This window comes from Nomascus leucogenys, chromosome 17, assembly GCF_006542625.1.
Source record: "Nomascus leucogenys isolate Asia chromosome 17, Asia_NLE_v1, whole genome shotgun sequence".
Classification (NCBI taxonomy): domain Eukaryota; kingdom Metazoa; phylum Chordata; class Mammalia; order Primates; family Hylobatidae; genus Nomascus; species Nomascus leucogenys.
The window spans coordinates 46614884-46634671 of NC_044397.1; the positions used below are offsets into that span (position 1 = coordinate 46614884).

The following is a 19788-nucleotide window of genomic DNA, read 5'->3' on the forward strand; positions in this document are numbered from 1 at the left end:
AAGCAGTGCAAATCATGGAATCACACACCAGGATGGGAATCCAGAGTTCCACGAAGACTTCCTTCAGGCCAGAGGATGCTAGGAAGGGGTCTCTGCAGGATGAAGCATGTGGAAGAGATCCCTGGGGGTGTTTGTCTTTCTTTATTCTCCTTTTCCTTCCCTTCTCTCCCTTTTTCCACCCCAGCCCTGCCTTACGGCAACAGCAGCCACACACACATCCAGATAAAACATAATTCACTTTTTACTCGCTTTCAAAATGTCAACAGTAAAGATGAACAGGATGCAAGATGAAAGAACATTGAAAAATAAAGATTAACAAGAAAGTAGTTTAAATAAAAGAGAGAAAAAAAATCACCAATAAAAGGTAGAAGGCTAAAGATAAATGAAGGTAGTAAAAATGGCTTTAAAAAATCTTACCCAATCTTACCCAATTCTTACTTAGAATAAGATCCATATAAGTAGAAAAAGAAACAATGTAAAAAAAATAGATCAATGTAACAATAATTATAACCCAGAATTAAAGGATTAAAGGAAGCAAACAAAACAGCAAAAATTATGTAATTCAGACAGTAGCCTTATAAGTAAAGGGAATAAAAGCACTCAAAAGTTAAAATAATGCCTGTGCACTGCCTAGCACATCTGTCCCCCACATGTTGTCTTTCATGGCAGATGGGCCTAGAAGGGTTCCCCAGGAAGCTGACCTCAGGGATGATCTAAGAGCTCAAAGAACCCTTTGGTATACCCCACCGCCTGGCCTGAGTCTGAAACGTTTATTCCTGCTAGTGGCAAGAATTTGGTGTAAAATTAAGCTGCCTTGGCTTTTTTGTGATGTCCCAAGTTGCTGGCCGCTGTGCAATCCCTGAGGCATGCTGCCTCTCCAGCAGTGCTGTCACCACATGCTTCAGCACCTTTTGCTGTCCCCCAGGCTTGTTGGAAAAGGGTGGGCATTCATGAGAGCCCACTGCTTGGACTTAGTGGTAGTCGTGGGTAGTGAAATTTTTCCCTAGGAGAAGTAAAATGTTATTTTGAGATTAAATTTATTCCCTTGCTTGATCCCCTCTGCCAATCAGCATGTGTGAATGTTGTGATTTCTGTAGTTAGTGGAGATCTAAGTGCTGGAGAGTTTGGCCACTGTAGTGTGTTGGCCAACCGAAGTGTGTTGGATTCCAGTAGCTGGATTTTTTTTTTTTTTTTTTTTTTTTTAAACAAGATTTTGCTCTGTTGCCCAGGCTGGAGTGCTGTGGTGTGATCGTAGCTCACTGCAGCCTCAACCTCTTGGCCTCAAGCCATCCTTCTGCCTCAGCCTTTCGAGTAGTTGGGGCTATAGGCACACACCACCACACCCGGCTAATTTTTGTATTCTCACATCCAATACAAAGATGCTTTGCGTAGTAGCCACATTTCTAAAAAGCAGTATGCAAATTGGGACTGTCGAAAACATTCTAAAATGTAACAGAGGCACAGAAGCAGTAAAAAGACTCTTCATCAGACAACTTCTTCCTTCTCCATGGAGCTCAGAGGCAGCTTACATTGTGATTAGAAGTGTGGGCCTGGCCAGGCACAGTGGCTCACGCCTGTAATCCCAGCACTTTGGGAGGCCAAGGTGGGTGGATCACCTGAGGTTAAGAGTTCGAGACCAGCCTGGCCAACATGACGAAACCCCGTCTCTACTAAAAATACAAAAAGTAGCTGGGCGTGGTGGCGGGCATCTGTAATCTCAGCTACTTTAAAGGCTGAGGCAGGAGAATCGCTTGAAGCCAGGAGGCGGAGGTTGCAGTGAGCAGAGATAACACCACTGCACTCCAGCCTGGGTAACAAAGAGTGAAACTCAGTCTCAAAAAAAAAAAAAAAAAAGTGTGGGCTTTACAGTCAGGTAGACATGGTAAGAGTATCCATTGCATAATCTGAGGATTAGAGAAATGTGCTTGTAGGGCACACTGTAGTAGCTGGCTCTTGGTTCTGTTTTCTGTGAGTATGAGATGATATTTACTAAGTCATTTATACACTAAGTTAACTGCTGGAAAAGGGGTTAGTGAGGATTCCTTCATAACTTTAGAGATGAAACATGATTTTCCTATTGCTTCTTTTTTGTGATTCTTTTCTCTTGGGAAATATTGTCTTTTCTGCTTTGTAGATATCATTGAAATGGATTCCAAGCGTGTGCCTCGAGACAAGTTGGCCTGCATCACCAAGTGCAGCAAGCACATCTTCAATGCCATCAAGATCACCAAGAACGAGCCGGCGTCAGCGGATGACTTCCTCCCCACCCTCATCTACATTGTTTTGAAGGGCAACCCCCCACGCCTTCAGTCTAATATCCAGTATATCACGCGCTTCTGCAATCCAAGCCGACTGATGACTGGAGAGGATGGCTACTATTTCACCAATCTGGTGAGTAAGTGAGTTCTTGGCGTTGTGGAGAAGGGACTAGGAAGGTGTTGGTTTTGGGGATGTGACAGGTCACTCAGGCCCATGACAGGTGAATGCTTCTGTGTGAGAAGGCAGCATGGCTGAGGAAGCTCACTTTGCATCAGGGAGCACAAGGACCAGGCCGTACAGACACTCCGCCTCTCAGCACTTGATCAGAGATTGTGTTCATCCTACGGAAACAGATGACATGTGTTGGGCATCACTCCCCACGGTCCTGGGTAGAAGAGTCCTTCACTTGGCTGGGCTTTTTCAACCATGAATAAGGCAAATTATATATAAGTTAATAAGGCTGAATATTTGTCCCCTCATTCATTCATTCACCCATTCATTCATTCATTCATTCATTCTACTACAGGGTCTCACTCTGTCACCCAGGCTGGAGTGCAGTGGTACAATCGTAGCTCACTGCAGCCTTGACCTTCTGGGCTCAAGCAATCCTCTCACCTCAGCCTGCTGTGAAGCTGGTACCACAGGCATGTACCATCACACCGGGCCAATTTTTTTTTTTTTGAGAGATGGGGTCTCGCTATGTTGCCCAGGCTCGTCTCATACTCCTGGACCCAAGCAGTCCTCCCACCTCGACCTCCCTAAGAGTTGGAACTGCAGGCATGAGCCACCACTCCTGACCTGAATTCTTCCTTTTTCTTCCTACTAAACTCTGCTTATTTGCTTTAGAGGGAATGTACTGTGAAGCTAATGAATTTGGAGCCTTGGGGCAGCTTATGGACTTGGTTTTCTGTGTTGAGAGCCTGGGAACTAAGAGGTGGGGAGGGGAAGCCAGGATGCATTGGGAGTATTTCTGATAAATTGCCAAAAAAGTCTCAAAACAGGTACGTGAATCTCTGAGACTCTAAAAATATGTCATGATTTATTTCTAGGTTCTATGTATGTATTCACATTTATACCTACTTTTGTATTTGTCACTTTTTTTCATTTTCCTGTAAGTAGGTTCCCAAAATTGTATAAGCTTCAGGTTCCTCCAAACTTGGACCTGCCCCCATCACTCATCACCCTCCACCATTGTGTTCAGCTACGTGTTACTGTGGTCACCAGCATCTCGGGAGTGTGATGTGCAGGTGGAGGGACTTGGGAATGCTCTTGATCAGAATGATGCTTTTATCTTTATTCACACTGTTTTCCGTCCTCCCAGGCACATGGTGGTTTAATCTGTAGTGCTGAAAAAAGTTTAAGTGGCCCATACAGAATGAGATTAGAAGTACTCATATATCTTTTTTTTTTTTTTTTTTTTTTTTGAGATGGAGTCTCCCTCTGTCACCCAGGCTGGAATGCAGTGGTGTGATCTCAGCTCACTGCAACCTCCGTCTCCTGGGTTCAAGTGATTCTCATACCTCAGCCTCCCAAGTAGCTGGGATTACAGATGTGTGTTACCACGCCCAGCTAATGTTTGTATTTTTAGTAAAGATGGGGTTTCACCTTGTTGGCCAGGCTGGTCTCAAACTCCTGGCCCCAAGCAATCCACCCACCTCAGTTTCCCACAGTGTTGGGATTACAGGCATGAGCCACTGCACCTGGCCTCATATTTCTTAATATAAATGAAACATACACTTGCCTACGAGGGAAGATCCTTTTGGATTCAGCTCTTTATCCAAAGTGGGTCAGACAACCTGGAAGTTCCTGAGAAGTGTGAAGGTGGAGACATGGCAGGTATTGAGAGAAGTGGAGGAGGACCAGGACGTGTTCGAGCGTAGCCACGGTCACTGACAGTAGAGGTGGCTGGCTCGCACACACTCAGCAGCTTCTAGTGCCCTTGGCCTGCAGCCTTAAGTACATTTGTGCCTTCTCTCTTCGTCCTCTTCTTGCCTGACGCAGAGTCTGTCTCCTACACCCACTGCTGCAATGAAACTGCTCTGGCAAAAGTAGAAAGTTTCTAGCTGCCAAACCCCATGGGCACTCATAGTCTCCATCTTCCTTCGCTTCTCATAGCACTCTCCATGAGTCCTTTGTTCTGCAACTTCTGTTGTTCCTTGGCTTCCACAATTCCACTACTTCCTTGTCTCTTTATGTAAAGTCTGTGTCTTCTACTTCCACCTTGAATTGTGTCATTCCATGGGACTCCATCTCTCTTCCTGCACCATCTTCTCTGTCACAGAGCTGTCACTCACTGTGCAGTGACGACCCGCAACTCTGTGTCACCTGTCTTGACCTCACACTTGTATTGCACCTCAAATATAATTTGTTCAGAGCTACTGCCCCTTCAGATGTTTCTTTGCCAGTATTCTCTATTCCTTTTAGTGGCAATGCCATGTCTCCATTCACCTAAGTGAGGAGTTAGAATCACCTCCTCTTTTCAGGTCACGGAGGGGCCACAGCAACTCCACACACACCATGAGCCAGATGGCGTTCCATTGTCCTCAGATGAATCAGATTTTTCTTTTTCTTTATTCCTTTTTTCTAGAGATGAGGTTTCTACCTCGACTGTTTCCCAGGCTGGTCTGAACTCCTGGTCTCAAGCAATCCTCCCACCTCGGCCTCCCAAAGTGCTAGGATTACAAGCATGAGCCAACATGCCCGGCTCAGATGTCTGTTGAATTGGGCATTTGTAGTGGCATTTCTGTACTAATAATTGCTACCATGTATTCATTGCTCATTGCAGGCCTCTCAGAAGCACGTGACATGTGTTATGTTGTTCAATTCTCACAATAAATCTAGGTGGTATTTCCCCCCATTTACAGGTACAGAAACCTCAGAGAGCTTAAGTAACTTTCCCAAGGTCACTCACTTCGTTGTTGTTAAGTGAAAGGGGTGACAGTGAACTCAGGTTCTGTCACTTCAGAGTTGTTCCTTTTTTTTTTTTTTTACCCCTGAGACAGAGTCTTGCTCTGTCACCCAGGCTGGAGTGCAGTGGCGTGATCTTGGCTCACTGCAACCTCCGCCTCCCGGGTTCAAGCAATTCTGCCTCAGCCTCCCAGGTAGCTGGGATTACAGGCGCCCACAACTGCGCCCACCTAATTTTTGTGTTTTTAGTAGAGATGAGGTTTCACCATGTTGGCCAGGCTGGTCTCAAACTCCTGACCTCATGATCCACATGTCCCAGCCTCCCCAAGTGCTGGGATTACAGGCTTGAGCCACCGGGCCTGGTCTGGAGCTGTTCTTTTAACCACTTGATGTTAAAATATTCATTTGAGTATCAGAGGTCTGTGTGCCACACCTACTTGGGGACTGTATCCTCAGTGGGGATAGCAGGTCTGGGAAGACTCAGACAGAATGGCTTCATGGTGCACCTGGGGAGGCTGCACCCATACATTGGCCCCGGAGCTCCTGGGAGCGTATAGGAAGCACGACTGGGGGTAGGAGTAGGTAATTTTTGAGACTGAAATACACGGAAGTTCATGAGTTTGTTTTGTTTACTTTAGCTTCTATTTTAAATTCTCTGTGATCAAAAGATTTTTACAAATCGATTCAAGTATGTGTAGCTTTCCTAATATGACTGTATTAACGTCCTCTTGTAGTGCTGTGCTGTGGCTTTCATTGAGAAGCTGGACGCCCAGTCTTTGAATTTAAGTCAGGAGGATTTTGATCGCTACATGTCTGGCCAGACCTCTCCCAGGAAGCAAGAAGCTGAGAGTTGGTCTCCTGATGCTTGCTTAGGTGTCAAGCAAATGTATAAGAACTTGGATCTCCTGTCTCAGTTGAATGAACGACAGGAAAGGATCATGAGTGAAGCCAAGAAACTGGAAAAAGATCTCATAGATTGGACAGATGGAATTGCAAGAGAAGTTCAAGACATTGTTGAGAAATACCCGCTGGAAATTAAGCCTCCGAATCAACCGTTAGCAGCTATTGACTCTGAAAACATTGAAAATGATAAACTTCCTCCACCACTGCAACCTCAAGTTTATGCAGGATGATCACAATTTACGTGGAGTATTTATTTGAGCCTAAATTGTAGGTAGCCCTTACTACACTCAACTGATTGGGATCTAGAATGTAACTAAATTGCTTATAAATGTCAGAACATTTTTAAAGGTACAGTATATGGGGATTGTTTTGTTTTTCCTAGTAGGGGAAACTTAGTTAATAATAAAGTACTATTTATTTGAGTTACTGATACAGATTCATTTAAGGCTTGTGTGCAAATTTTGTCTCAATCTTTTTTCCCCTCCATGATTTTCCTATGTGCTTCCTCTGGCATTCACTGTGGTTTTGGTAAATAATTGCCTTTTAAAGGATAAAACGAATGCTACAAAGTGTATGTTCAAGAAAATTAAATGGTACCACTCTTCCACAGTTTGGAATAATTTTATAATTGTAAAGAGAAATTATATTGATAAGTAAATATGTAAAATTGTAAATATGTTAAAAAAAAAAAAGAATGGTGTCTGCTGTGCATGGCATTTTATATGTTAATTTTTTAGTTTAAAATGAAGTACATTGAATGTTTGCCTTTAGCACCATTTTATTTGGTTTGTCCCACTAAAATGACTCGAGAAGTGTTTAGACAAACTCCCCTTAAGATGTGCACTCCATCTTTAAGAACGTGTTAGCCTTAACTTTGAGGTTCTATATAGTCAGAGACTATGACACCACTAAGGTTCAGAATAAATTTTAGGCCACATAAAATTGCTGTTTAATGTAGTTGATGGAAGACTTTAAACCATGCTTCTAGCTTATTTTTCCCTCATTCATTCAGCAAATCTCTATTGGGTTCTTCAGTGAGAAGGAGCAGGCACTGGGCCTGGAATGGAAGGCGGGAATGAACGGGCCTCTAATGGTGAGAGGTGACGGGGTCCCTCAGCTGTGACATACAGGGGGCGCCTTGCAGCCTCCATAATATACATTTGACTTTACAACAGTCCAGACATGTTTTCTGAACCTCTTTCAGGACATTTCAACCTCAGGACTATTCACATTAATGGCCTGAGAGGTGTTTGTTGTGGGGCCACCCTGTGCATGGTAGAATGTTCAGCAGCATTCCTGCCATCCATACCCATTAGGCGCCAGTAGCACCCCCCAGAGTTGTGAAAAATTCTCTCCAGACATAGTCAGATGTCTCCTGGGGCCATATCACCCCTCCATTGGGAACGACTAATCTCTTTTACAGACCAGAAGTTACCCTCCTGGTGGTTAATATGGTGTAACCAAAGAATCTTGCACTCAATGCACAGTGTGATGTTAACTAAATGAGTAAAATATTTAGGAGGCTCAACAGCTACCTGCATTGTAGAACCTTTTCTTATCTCAGTGGAACCTTCCATAACCTAAATATACCATTGATGATTCTTCTTCCATTCAGTGACTTCCACAGATTATGGAGCTATACTTGTGAAATCGTGCATGAGGCCCCAGGGCACCGTTCTAGAACAATGTCACTTCACACAGGCAGCTGAGAAAGGTTCTCTTGCTTTTCCAGTATCTTCTTAAGGATGGAGCCCAAAACTGCAGAGCAGTTATTTTGGAATAAAACCAGGGTGGGTATAAAACTTCTTATTCTTAAATTTACATATAAGATCTATCAAGCTTGACACGTCTGTGTCATCACACACTGAAGACAGGAAGCCGTTCACTGAGTCAGCTGGTTCCCAAGCTCGCACAGAAGGTGATGAGTTACTACCAAATGCCAGTGAGAATCTTCTTATAGAATAACCTGGGCCCAAGTGATTTTAGTAGAAAACTTGCCCTTCTTTGGTTTAATTTTCTATGTGCTTTTAGGTGTGAATCCAGATACGCGGTCTTAATTCCCTTGGAAATACACAGTTCTTTTAGTTACTGTACACTCTGTTCAATAAAATGCATATCAACTTCCCACAAAAGCTGACTTTTTTGGGTCTCTTACATATAAAGTAGGTCATTGATTTTTTTGGAGGTATCTCATATTGGTCGAATTCTTCTGGTATGGACTCTTGCCTTATATAAGGCTTCTATTTCTCTTAAGTCAGCATCAATACAATGGCCAGAATTTCTGTTTTTGCAATAAGAAAGTGTTGGTATTTTATGTAGGGTAAATGTGACTGGAATACACCTTTGGAACGGAATTCTTTATCAATAAAGTTTCACAATCCATCCCTCTTCCAAAAATTGATTTGGTTCTTTCTTAGGAAAATATACATTATTATTAATATTCTCATGCTACAGAGGTTTTCTGGTTAAGCTATACCTAAAAATGAAACATTAGAGACATTTGTCAGTTAAAATTAGAAGACAAGAATATTTGCTGTCACCACAATCAACGTTGTTCTTGCAGTTCTACCAAGGTACTCAGTCTTCAAACAGACATAAAAGTAGAGAAAAAAGGAGTTAACGTAATCAATATATTGTCTGTTGGTGAGGACATGAACTCTGGAGCTGGAAGGCTTGGATTTGGTTTTGAATTTTATTCTGCTACTTATTAGCCTTAAACAAATCTCTTGTTTCAGATCCCTCAGCTGTGAAATGGGGTTAATAATATTACTGCTTCATGGGGTTGTTGTCTGAACTTAGAACAAATGATAGCTATTATTTGTAGATGGTTATTTTATGTAGAAAACCCAAGAGAAGGCTGGGTGTTGTGGCTCACACCTGTAATCGCTTTTGGAGGCAAGGCAGGAGGACTGCTTGAGGCCAGGAGTTTGAGAGCAACGTCAGCAACATAGTGAGACCCACATCTCTACCAAAAATAAAACATTAGCTGGGCATGGTGGTGTGTACCTGTAGTCCCAGCTACTGGGGAGGCTAAGGTGGGAAGATCACCCAAGCCCAGGAATTTGAGGTGGCAGTGAGCTGTGATCTCACCATTGCCCGCTAGCCGGAGTGAGACCCTGTCTTGAAAGAAATGTAAAAAAAGAAAACCCGAGAGAATTTATATTGAAACTATAGAATTTCATCTCTATATTAGTGAGAGATGAAAATTCTAAAATAGCCATAAAAGCTAACTGTACAAAATGACTTTCCTATATAGCATTACTAACCACTTAGCAAACATTATGGAAAAAAAATCAATTTACAATAGAAACAAATATAAATCACCTACAGAGAACAAGAGCTTTCAGGATCGATATGAAAAACAGAAAATTGGGTGAGAAGCACAAAGGTGTGACTGCACAGGGCCCTGTGCTTGGGCTTTAGGGCTCTGTAGTTGCCATCATGAAATTCTTTTTTGTTTTTATTTTTTTTGCGGGGGGAATAGGGTCTGGCTCCGTAATCCAGGCTATGGAGTGCAGTGGTGCGAACATGACTTACTGCAGCCTGGACCTCCTGGGCTCAAGCTAGCCTCCCGTCTCAGCCACCCGAGTAGCTGGGACTACATGTGTGCGCCACTATACCCAGCTAATTTTTAAATTTTTCATGGAGACAGAATCTCACTATGTTGTCCTGGCTGGTCTTTTTTTTTTTTGAGATGGAGTCTCGCTCTGTCACCCAGGCTAGAGTGCAGTGGTGTGATCTTGGCTCGCTGCAACCTCCGCCTCCTGGGTTCAAGTGATTTTCCTGCCTCAGCCTCCCAAGTATCTGGGACTACAAGTGTGTGCCACCACACCCAGCTAATTTTTTGTATTTTTAGTAGAGATGGGGTTTCACCGTGTTAGCCAGGATGGTCTTGATCTCCTGACCTCGTGATCCGCCTGCCTCGGCCTGCTGAAGTGCTGGGATTACAGGCGTGAGCGACTGCGCCTGGCGGTCCAGGCTGGTCTTTTTTTTTTTTTTTTTTGAGACGGAGTCTCGCTCTGTCGCCCAGGATAGAGTGCAGTGGCGCGATCTCGGCTCACTGCAAGCTCCGCCTCCCAGGTTCACACCATTCTCCTGCCTCAGCCTCTCAGAGTAGCTGGGACTACAGGCGCCCGCCACCATGCCCGGCTAATTTTTTTGTATTTTTAGTAGAGACGGGGTTTCACCATGGTCTCGATCTCCTGACCTCGTGATCCGCCCGCCTCGGCCTCCCAAAGTGCTGGGATTACAAGCGTGAGCCACCACGCCCGGCCTCAGGCTGGTCTTAAACACTCGGGCTCAAGCAATCCTCCCACCTTGGCTTCCTAATGTGCTGGGATTACAGGCATGAGCCGCCGTGCCCCACCCCGCCAAAAAAGAAATTTATACTTAGTTTTTGCCCGCAGGTTCCTCTGTGTGTTAAAAAGGTTGAATGGGGAACCTGAAACGCCTCCCCCTGCTCTTGGAAGTGTAGGGCACTTCCCTTTCTCCACAGTGTCAGTAGAGGTTGGGTGGAGACTGAACTTCCAGCCCTGCCAGGTAAGCATGAATTGTTTGTTCCTGTCCTCTCCACCCTCTCTATGGTATTGGTGGGGGCTGAGAGGGGAGCTTGGATTTCTGCCTCCACCCATGGTAATGAGTTCACAACTCACTTTCTCCACCAGTGTGACGTTGGCTAAAGAATATTTAAATTAGATTGAGAGCCTCCTAACATAACACCCCAAACCTTCAAGACACAATAAAAAAAATCACTCACCATCTGGGGGCAGTGGCTCCTGCCTGTAATCCCAGCACCTTGGGAGGCCAAGGTAGGCCGATCACCTGAGGTCAGGAGTTCGTGACCAACATAGCTGAACCTCATCTCTACTAAAAATACAAAAATTAGCTGGGCGTGGTGTTGGATGCCTGTGATCCCAGCTACTCAGGAGGCTAAGGCAGGAGAATCACTTGAACCCGGGAGGTCGAGGTTGCAGTGAGTCGAGATCGTGCCACTGCACTCCAGTCTGGGAGACAGACTGAGACTCTGCCAAAGAAAAAGAAAAAAAGGCCGGGCACAATACCTCACACCTATACTTTGGGAGGCTGAGGCGGGTGGATCACCTGAGGTCAGGAGTTCCAGACTAGCCTGGCCAACATGACGAAACCCCGTCTTTACTAAAAGTACAAAAATTAGCCAGGTGTGGTGGTGGGAGCCTGTAGTCCTAGCTACTCAGGAGGCTGAGGCAGGACAATAGCTTGAACCCGGGAGGCAAAGGTTGCAGTGAACCGAGATCACACCACTGCACTCCAGCCTGGGCGACAAGAGCGAGATTGTGTCTCCAAAAAAAAAAAAAATCACTTATCATATCTGAACCAAATGACACGTGTTGGAATTATCTGACAAAGATTTTTAAAAAGGCATCATAAAAATTCACCAATAACTAAAGACAAACATGCTTGAAACAAATGAAAAACCCCAGCAAAACCAATGAAGACATGAAGCAAATGGAAATTTTTGAATTTAAAATGACAATAACTGAAAGTTTTTAAATTTCATATTGGAGGGCTGGGCGTGGTGGCTCACACCTGTAATCTCAGCACTTTGGGAGGCTGAGGTGAGTGGATCACCTGAGGTTGGGAGTTTGAGACCGGCCTGGCCAACATGGTGAAACCCCGTCTCTACTAAAAACACAAAAATTAGCCAGGCATGGTGGTGCATGCCTGTAATCCCAGCTACTCAGAAGGCTGAGGCACGAGAATTACTACTTGAACTGGGAAGTGGAGGTTGCAGTGAGCCAAGATCATGCCACTGCACTCCAGCCTAGGCAATAAAGCGACACTCCATCTGAAAAAAAAAAAAAAATTCATATTAGAATTGCAGTGATCGAAGAATGGATCTATTAACTGGGATATAGGTCAATAGAAATTCCCAATGTGAACAACAGAGCAAAAATTGAACTTTTAAAATGTAGGCTCAGGGACCTGTGGGATGGTTAAAAAAAAAAATAGATCTATCATTGTCACTGGAGTCCCAGAAGGAGGAGAAAAATGCATATGGCTAAAAAATATTAAATAGCAACTGAAAATCTCCCCGAAATTTTCATGCCTGTAATCCCAGCAATTTGGGAGGCCGAGGCAGGAGGATCACCTGAGGTCAGGAGTTGGAGACCAGCCTGGTCAACATGGTGAAACCCCATCTCTACTAAAAAAATAAAAAATTAGCCAGTTGTGGTGGCATGCACCTGTAACTCAGCTACTCAGGAGGCTGAGGCAGGAGAATCACTTGAACCCGGGAGGTGGAGGTTGCAGTGGGCTGAGATTGCGCCATTGCATTCCAGCCTGGGCAACAAGAATAAAACTCCATCTCAAAACAAACAAAAAAGACAAGTGCTAGCATGTGCCAAAGGGATCCCAGACCACCATCTCTCTCTCTTTTTTTTGAGACAGGGTCTTACTCTGTTGCCCAGGCTGGAGTGCGGTGGCACGATCTTGGCTCACTGCAACCTCCGCCTCCCAGGTTTAAGCAATTCTCCCGCCTCAGCCTCCTGAATAGCCGGGATCACAGGTGCATGCCACCTCACCCGACTAATTCTTGTATTTTGTAGGTAGACATGGGGTTTCGCCATGTTGACCAGGCTGGTCTTAAGCTCCTGGCCTCAAGTGATCCACCTGCCTCGGCCTTCCAAAGTGCTGGGATTACAGGCATGAGACACTGCACTCGGCCTCTGATTTCTTTCCTTAAAAATAGACATAGAGATGGGTTCTATGTTGCCCAGGCTGGTCTCGAACTCCTGGCCTCAAGCCATCCTCCCTCCTTGACCTCCCCAAATGCTGGGATTACAGGCGTGAGGTGCCGCACCTGGCTCCTATTCTGATTTCAAAGCACTAAGACCACAACTGATTGCTGAATAAGGAGTGGGCATGTCAGCTACCTTCCTGGAGGGGGGCAGGCAGGCTCCTGCGCCCTGTACCCTCCCACCACCAATTTCCTCCACCATCCACCTGTAGGCACCCCCTCTCCCCTGGAGTCTCTAACACAGAGCTGGCAGGGTACAGTTGGGCCTGGGTTGCCAACCTGGCTTGCCTGGTCCCTTAGGCCCTGAAGTTGGGGGCCAGCTCCTCCCCACTTCCAGCCTGGCCCTCCAAACCCAAACCAGGTCAAGGTCCTGGTGCTGGGACAACAGACCTCCCCCTGAGCTCAACCTTACCTTGAAAGCCCTGTCTCTTCAGGCTCTCGCCCACCAGAGGGCCCCCGAAATCCCTCTCTGGGGGCAGGGCAGGGGGAGAGAAGCCAAGTGAGGAGGCAGTTCCTGGGACCCAAGATGGCATCATTAGGGGAAACCCAATGCGGGGGTGTGGGGAGAATGCCAGGGCCAGGATAGGAGCAGGACAGAGGCAGCAGGAGGAGGTGCTGGTGGCAGAGGCCTGGGGCCCTCCCTTGCCTGCCCACACCATGGCCCACGACCCCATGCTGGGTACCTTGACTGTCGACGATGGGCTCTTTGACTCCCTCAGTGAGCAGCCTGGGCCTGGAAAACACAGGCGGGGGTATCACAGAGGTCCCTCCAAGCATCTCTGGGACTGCCCAGCCCTCCTCTCTGGGCCTCGGTCTGCACATCCCTGCAATGGACCGTCCTGGCTCTGCACAGTTAGGCCTGGAGTCCCTGCCGCCCCACGTGTGGAATCTGGGGGGCTGCACTGGGCTTGAAGGATCCAGCCAGGAGTGAGACCCGCCCAGTCCTGAACAGGTCCGTCTGATATCTCACTCCTGCTCCAGGGACATTGCATGATTGTCACTGCCTGGGATTGGAGCAGGCGACCTCAGGGGGCCTCCCGTGGAGCTGGTTTAAAGTGTAGAAACAAGGTCTGGTGCAGTAGCTCACGCCTGTAATCCCAGCACTTTGGGAGGCCAAGTAGGGCAGATTACCTGAGGTCAGGAGTCTGAGACCAGCCTGGCCAATATGGTGAAACTCGTCTCTACCAAAAATAAAAAAATTTGCTGGGTGTTGTGGCAGGCGCCCATAATCCCAGCTACTCAGGAGGCTGAGGGAGGGGAATCGCTTGAACCCAGGAGGCAGAGGTTGCAGTGAGCTAAGATAGCGCCACTGCACTCCAACCTGGGTGACAGAGCAAGACTCCATCTCTAAATAAATAAATAAAGTGTAGAAACAGTCCAGGCCCACTACATAGCAAGAACTCCAAGCTTCTGGAAAGGTCTGAGATCTATGGCTCACATCTGAGAGCTGTTGTGTCACTGCAGTCGGGAGTGCCAGTGACCAAGCCCAGCTTTGTATTATACTAATGTCTTTAGCTCCACTGACTCCAGAAAGCCCTGCCCAGACATGAGTCGACCTTCTTTATCATACCACACTGCTTCTAAAGGCCCCGTCTTCAGCACAACTTGTCCTGTTAGAGCAAGCCTGTTGCGGGGCTGGGGTTTGTGGTGGGTAGAGGACACTGGGAAAATCATGCTGGCCAGAGCGGGGCTGTCGGGGGATGGCAGGGTAGGCCATGGAGCGGAGAGGTAATCAGCTCTCTGGAGAGGTAATGGGCCTGGAGAGGTAATGAGCTCTCTGTCACAGGGGCAATCAAGCAGCAGCACCGAGGAGTCTCTGCCCAGGAGTTAGCCCAAAGGCCAAACTCTCAGGGAGGGTACCCCCTGGGTCCCCAGTAGATGAGGATTTGGTGCCCGCTCTGGTGGTGGGCATCTCTTAAGCTTCTGAACAGTGCCAGGCACAGAGCTGGGGTCACGGGGCCAGGGCTGGGAGGGGGAAGCACAGCCCTGACTTGAACCACAGTCTCAGGAGCTAGAAAAGGCTTCAGACTGCATTTAGGCCCCTCCTCTTTATGGGAGAACTCAGGTTCTGAAAGGGGAAGTGACTTCCCAGCAATAACCTTAGAGAGGCAGAAGCTGGGCAGAGCCCCTGAGTCCCAGGCCAGAGTAGCGACAGTGCTTCCCTTTAAATAGCACAGCCGGCTGCCAAGGCCACAGGGAGTAACAGGAGGAGCTGGCCTCAAAACCACCAGATGGCCTCTCCTGTCGGCCACTGCGCTAACCTGCTTCCCTTTCCAAATGACAGGTGGAGAAAGCCATTGTGACTTTAAAAAATGCTCAAGGCTGGGTGCGGTGGCTCAACCTGTAATCCCAGCACTTTGGGAGGCTGAGGCAGGAGGATCACTTTGAGCCCAGGAGTTTGAGACCAGCTCGGGCAACATAGCGAGACCCCTTCTCTACAAAAAATGTAAAAATTAGCCAGGTGTGGTGGCGTGCCCCGGCAGTCCCAGCTGCTCAGGAGGGTGAGGCAGGATTGCTTGAGCCCAGGAGTTTAAGGCTGCAGTGAGTTATGATTGTGCCACTAAACTCCAGCCTGGGCTACAGAAAGACCTGTTTCTTGAAACAAATGCTCATGGCCAGGCATGGTGGCTCATGCTTGTAATCCCAGCTACTCAGGAGGCTGAGGCAGGAGAGTTGCTTAAACCTGGAAGGTAGAGGCTGCAGTGAGCTGAGATGGAACCACTGTACTCCAGCCTGGGTGACAGAGTGAGACTCTGTCTCAAAAAAAATCCGCAAAAGGCCGGGCATGGTGGCTCACGCCTCTAATCTCAACACTTTGGGAGGCCAAGGTGGACGGATCACTCGAGGCCGGCCTGGCCAACATGGTGAAACCCCGTCTCTACTAAAAATACAAAATTTAGCCAGGCGTAGTGACATGCGCCTGTTATCCCAGCTACTCAGGAGGCTGAGACAGGGGGATCGCTTGAACCCGGGAGGCAGATGTTGCAGTTAGTCGAGATGGCACCACTGCACTCCGGCCTGGGCAACAAAGACTGTCTCAAAAAATAGAAAAAATAAAATAAAAAAATAACAAACCCACAAAAAACAAAAAAACAATGCTCATGAGCACAAGGTGTCTCTGCACAAAACCATAAAAAATGTCGTTCATGAGGACTTGCTGTTGAATTGGCACCTAACCTCAAGCTGCCCGGGTGCCCCTGGTTTATGGTTTGAGGGAGTGGGCATTGAAAGCAAAAACAAAAACAAGCCAGAATGAGACCCTGTCTCTAAGAATTTTTTAAAAATAAAATTCAAGGCCGGGTGCGGTGGCTCACACTTGTAATCCCAGCACTTTGGGAGGCCGAGGCAGGAGGATCACGAGGTCAGGAGATTGAGACCACGGTGAAACGCCGTCTCTACTAAAAAATACAAAAAATTAGCCGGGCATGGTGGCGGGCGCCTGTAGTCCCAGCTACTTAGAGAGGCTGAAGCAGGAGAATGGCGTGAACCTGGGAGGCGGAGCTTGCAGTGAGCCGAGATTGCGCCACTGCATTCCAGCCTGGGCGACAGAGCGAGACTCCGTCTCAAAAAAAAATAAAATAAAATAAAAAATAAAATTCAAACTCTTTAAGCTGGCCCCAAACCCATGTGATCTGGCCCCTGCTACCTTTTTCGTTTTTATTTTCTTTCTTTCTTTTTTTGAGACAGAGTTTTGCTCTTGTTGCCCAGGCTGGAGTGCAGTGGCACTATCTCAGCTCTCTGCAACCTCTGCCTCCCAGTTCAAGCAATTCTCCTGCCTCAGTCTCCCGAGGAGCTGGGATTACAGATTACAGGCCCCCGACCCCGACCACCACACCTGGCTAATTTTTGTATTTTTTTTTTCTGTTTCTTTTTTTTTAAATTATACTTTAAGTTCTAGGGTACATGTGCACAACGTGCAGGTTTATTACATAGGTATACATGTGCCATGTTGGTGTGCTGCATCCATTAACTCGTCATTGACATTAGGTATATCTCCCAATGCTGTCCCTCCTCACTCCCCCCACCCCACGACAGTATTTTTAGAGACGGGTTTGCACCATGTTGGCCAGGCTGGTCTTGGACTTCCGACCTCAGGTGATCCACCCTCCTCGACCTCCCAAAGTGCTGAGATTACAGGCATGAGCCACCGCTCCTGACCTATTTTTCTTTTTTTTTTTAATAGAGATAGGGTCTCACTATATTGCCTAGGCTGGTCTCAAACTCCTGAGCTCAAGCAATCTTCCCACCTCAGTCTCCTAAAGTGCTAGGACTATAGGCGTGGGCCACCGCGCCTGGACCCCTGCTACGTCTTCGGCCTCAACCTCACCATGCTTCCCTCACTCACCCTGCACCAGCTACAAGGGCACCTTGCGAGCCTTCAAACACCCAAGCACGTTCTTGCCTCTGGGACTTTGCATGACTTTTTCTCTGTCCCCACAGTCTTTTTTCTCCCTTTGTCACCCAGGCTGGAGTGCAATGGCACGATCTCGGCTCACTGCAACCTCCACCTCCTGGGTTCAAGCAATTCTCCTGCCTCAGCCTCCTGAGTAGCTGGGATTACAGGCATGTGCCACCACACCTGTCTAATTTTTGTATTTTTAGTAGAGACACGGTTTCACCATGTTGGTCAGGCTGGTCTCAAACTCCTGACCTTGTGATCTGTCTGCCTCAGCCTCCCAAAGTGCTGGGATTACAGGCATGAGCCACCGCACCTGGCCTGCTCCCACACTCTTTATGCACCTGGATGGCCCTCTCCCTTCACTGGGTCGCTGCTCCAATGTCACCTCCTTTTCCAGGTTCCTCCTGTTCCTCTCTCCCCCTTACTCTGAGTTATATCCTGTCACAGCAGTTATCTCTACCTGACATGATACTGTGATTTTGTCTGGGTTACATCGGCACCTCCAGGGCAACTTGGTAGCATTTACCACTGGGCTGCAAGCCCAGGACCTGGCAGGCACCCAGGATGGTTTTTTAGTTTGTCTCTTTGTGTTTTATTTATTTATATATATATTTTTATTTATTTTGAGAAGGAGTCTTGCTCTGTCACCCAGGCTGGAGTGCAGTAATGCGATCTCAGCTCACTGTGACCTCCACCTCCCAGGTTCAAGTGATTCTTGAGCCTCAGCCTCCCGAGGAGCTGGGACTACAGGTGAGCACCACCACACCCAGCTAATTTTTGGTATTTTTAGTAGAGATGGGGTTTCACCACGTTGGCCAGGCTGGTTTCAAACTCTCGACCTCAAGTGATGCATCTGCCTTGGCCTCCCAAAGTGCTGGGATTACAGGCGTGAGCCACCATGCCCGGCCTCTCTTTGTATTTTTAAAGGGATGAGGTCTTGCTCTGTCACCCAGGCTGGAGTGCAGTGATGCCATCATAGTTCACTGCAGCCTGGACCTTCTGTGCTTAAGCGATTCTTCTGCCTTCTGCCTCAGCCTCCCAAGTATCTGGGACTACTGGCACATACCACTGCACCTGGCTAATTTTTTAATTTTAAAAATCAAATAGAGACGGGGTCGCTATGTTGACCAGGCTGGTCTCGAACTCCTGGCCTCAAGCGACCCTCCCGTTTTGTCCTCCCAAAGTGCTGGAATTACAGGTGTGAGAACTTTTTAAATTTTTTGTAGAGATGGGGTCTCAATACAGTGCCCAGGCTGGTCTCAAAGTCCTGGGCTCAAGCGATCCTCCTTTCTGGGCCTCCCAAGGTGTTGGGATCATAGGTGTGAGCCATCACGCCTGGCCAGAATGTATTTACATTTTTTTTTTTTTTCAGACGGGGCCTTACTCTGTCACCCAGACTGGAGGGCAGTGGTGCGATCATGGCTCACTGCAGCCCCGACCTCCTGGCTCAAGCAATCCTCCCACCTCAGCCTCCCAAGTAGCTGGGACTTCAGGTGCACACCACCAAGCCTGGCTATTTTTTTTTTTTTTTTTGAGACGGAGTTTTGCTCTTGTTGCCCAGGCTGGAGTGCATTGGCATGATCTCGGCTCACTGCAACTTCTGCCTCCTGGGTTCAAGCAATTCTCCTGCCTCAGCTTCCCGAGTAGCTGGGATTACAGGCACCCACCAACACATCCGGCTAATTTTGTATTTTTTAGTAGAAAGGGGGGGTTTCTCCATATTGGTCAGGCTGGTCTCGAACTCCCGACCTCAGGTGACCCGCCCACCTCGGCCTTTCAAAGTGCTGGGATTACAGGTATGAGCCACCACGCCTGGCCTTAATTTTTGTATTTTTAGTAGTCCTGATCTCAAGTATCTGCCCACCTCAGCCTCCCAACGTGCTGGGATTACAGGCATGAGCCACTATGCCCAGCTCAATCTTCCTTTTATTTATTTTTTATTTTTTTTATTTTTTTGGAGACGGAGTCTTGCTCTGTCACCCAGGCTGGAGTGCAGTGGCGCGATCTCGGCTCACTGCAAGCTCTGCCTCCCGGGTTCACGCCATTCTCCTGCCTCAGCCTCTCTGAGTAGCTGGGACTACAGGCGCCTGCCACCACGCCCGGCTAATTTTTTTGTATTTTTAGTAGAGACGGGGTTTCACCATGGTCTCGATCTCCTGACCTCGTGATCTGCCCGCCTCGGCCTCCCAAAGTGCTGGGATTACAGGCATCAGCCACTGTGCCCAGCTCAATCTTCCTTTTAATATGCCCAGACACACCAGGTATGTGGCTGCATTTCATCCTGGCCTGCTGAAGCCTTTGATTCTACTGCACAAATCATGACTCTTGCTCTCCAGCCCTTTTGCGTAGCGTTTTGTTATCTGCTCTTTGTGTGTCGTGGAGCAGCAGCCTCCCTCCTGGCATAGAGCGGGCCCTGCAGAAGAGCTCCCTGTCCCAGCAGATCTCCTCGCCACTTTATGCAAAAATGGTGCTGTGAGTCTCCCAGTTTGAGAACCATCTACTCCCCTGGAGGAACAAACCCTTAAGAGTCTCTTCTTTCTTGCTG

General features: G+C 47.4%; 1 protein-coding gene across 6 annotated transcripts in view; it reads left to right on the forward strand.

Annotated features, from left to right (window-relative positions):
• Window positions 1–8466, forward strand: part of RABGEF1 (RAB guanine nucleotide exchange factor 1) — a 77278-nt gene extending 68812 nt beyond the window's left edge. For all 6 annotated transcript variants that reach the window (XM_012496396.2, XM_012496398.2, XM_030795637.1 and 3 more), the window contains 2 exons: window positions 2135–2391; window positions 5901–8466. In XM_012496396.2, the coding sequence (XP_012351850.2) occupies window positions 2135–2391; window positions 5901–6299 (656 nt within the window). In that variant the 3' untranslated portion in view covers window positions 6300–8466. The remainder of the gene's footprint in view (window positions 1–2134; window positions 2392–5900) is intronic.
• The last annotated feature ends 11322 nt before the right edge of the window (window positions 8467–19788 follow it).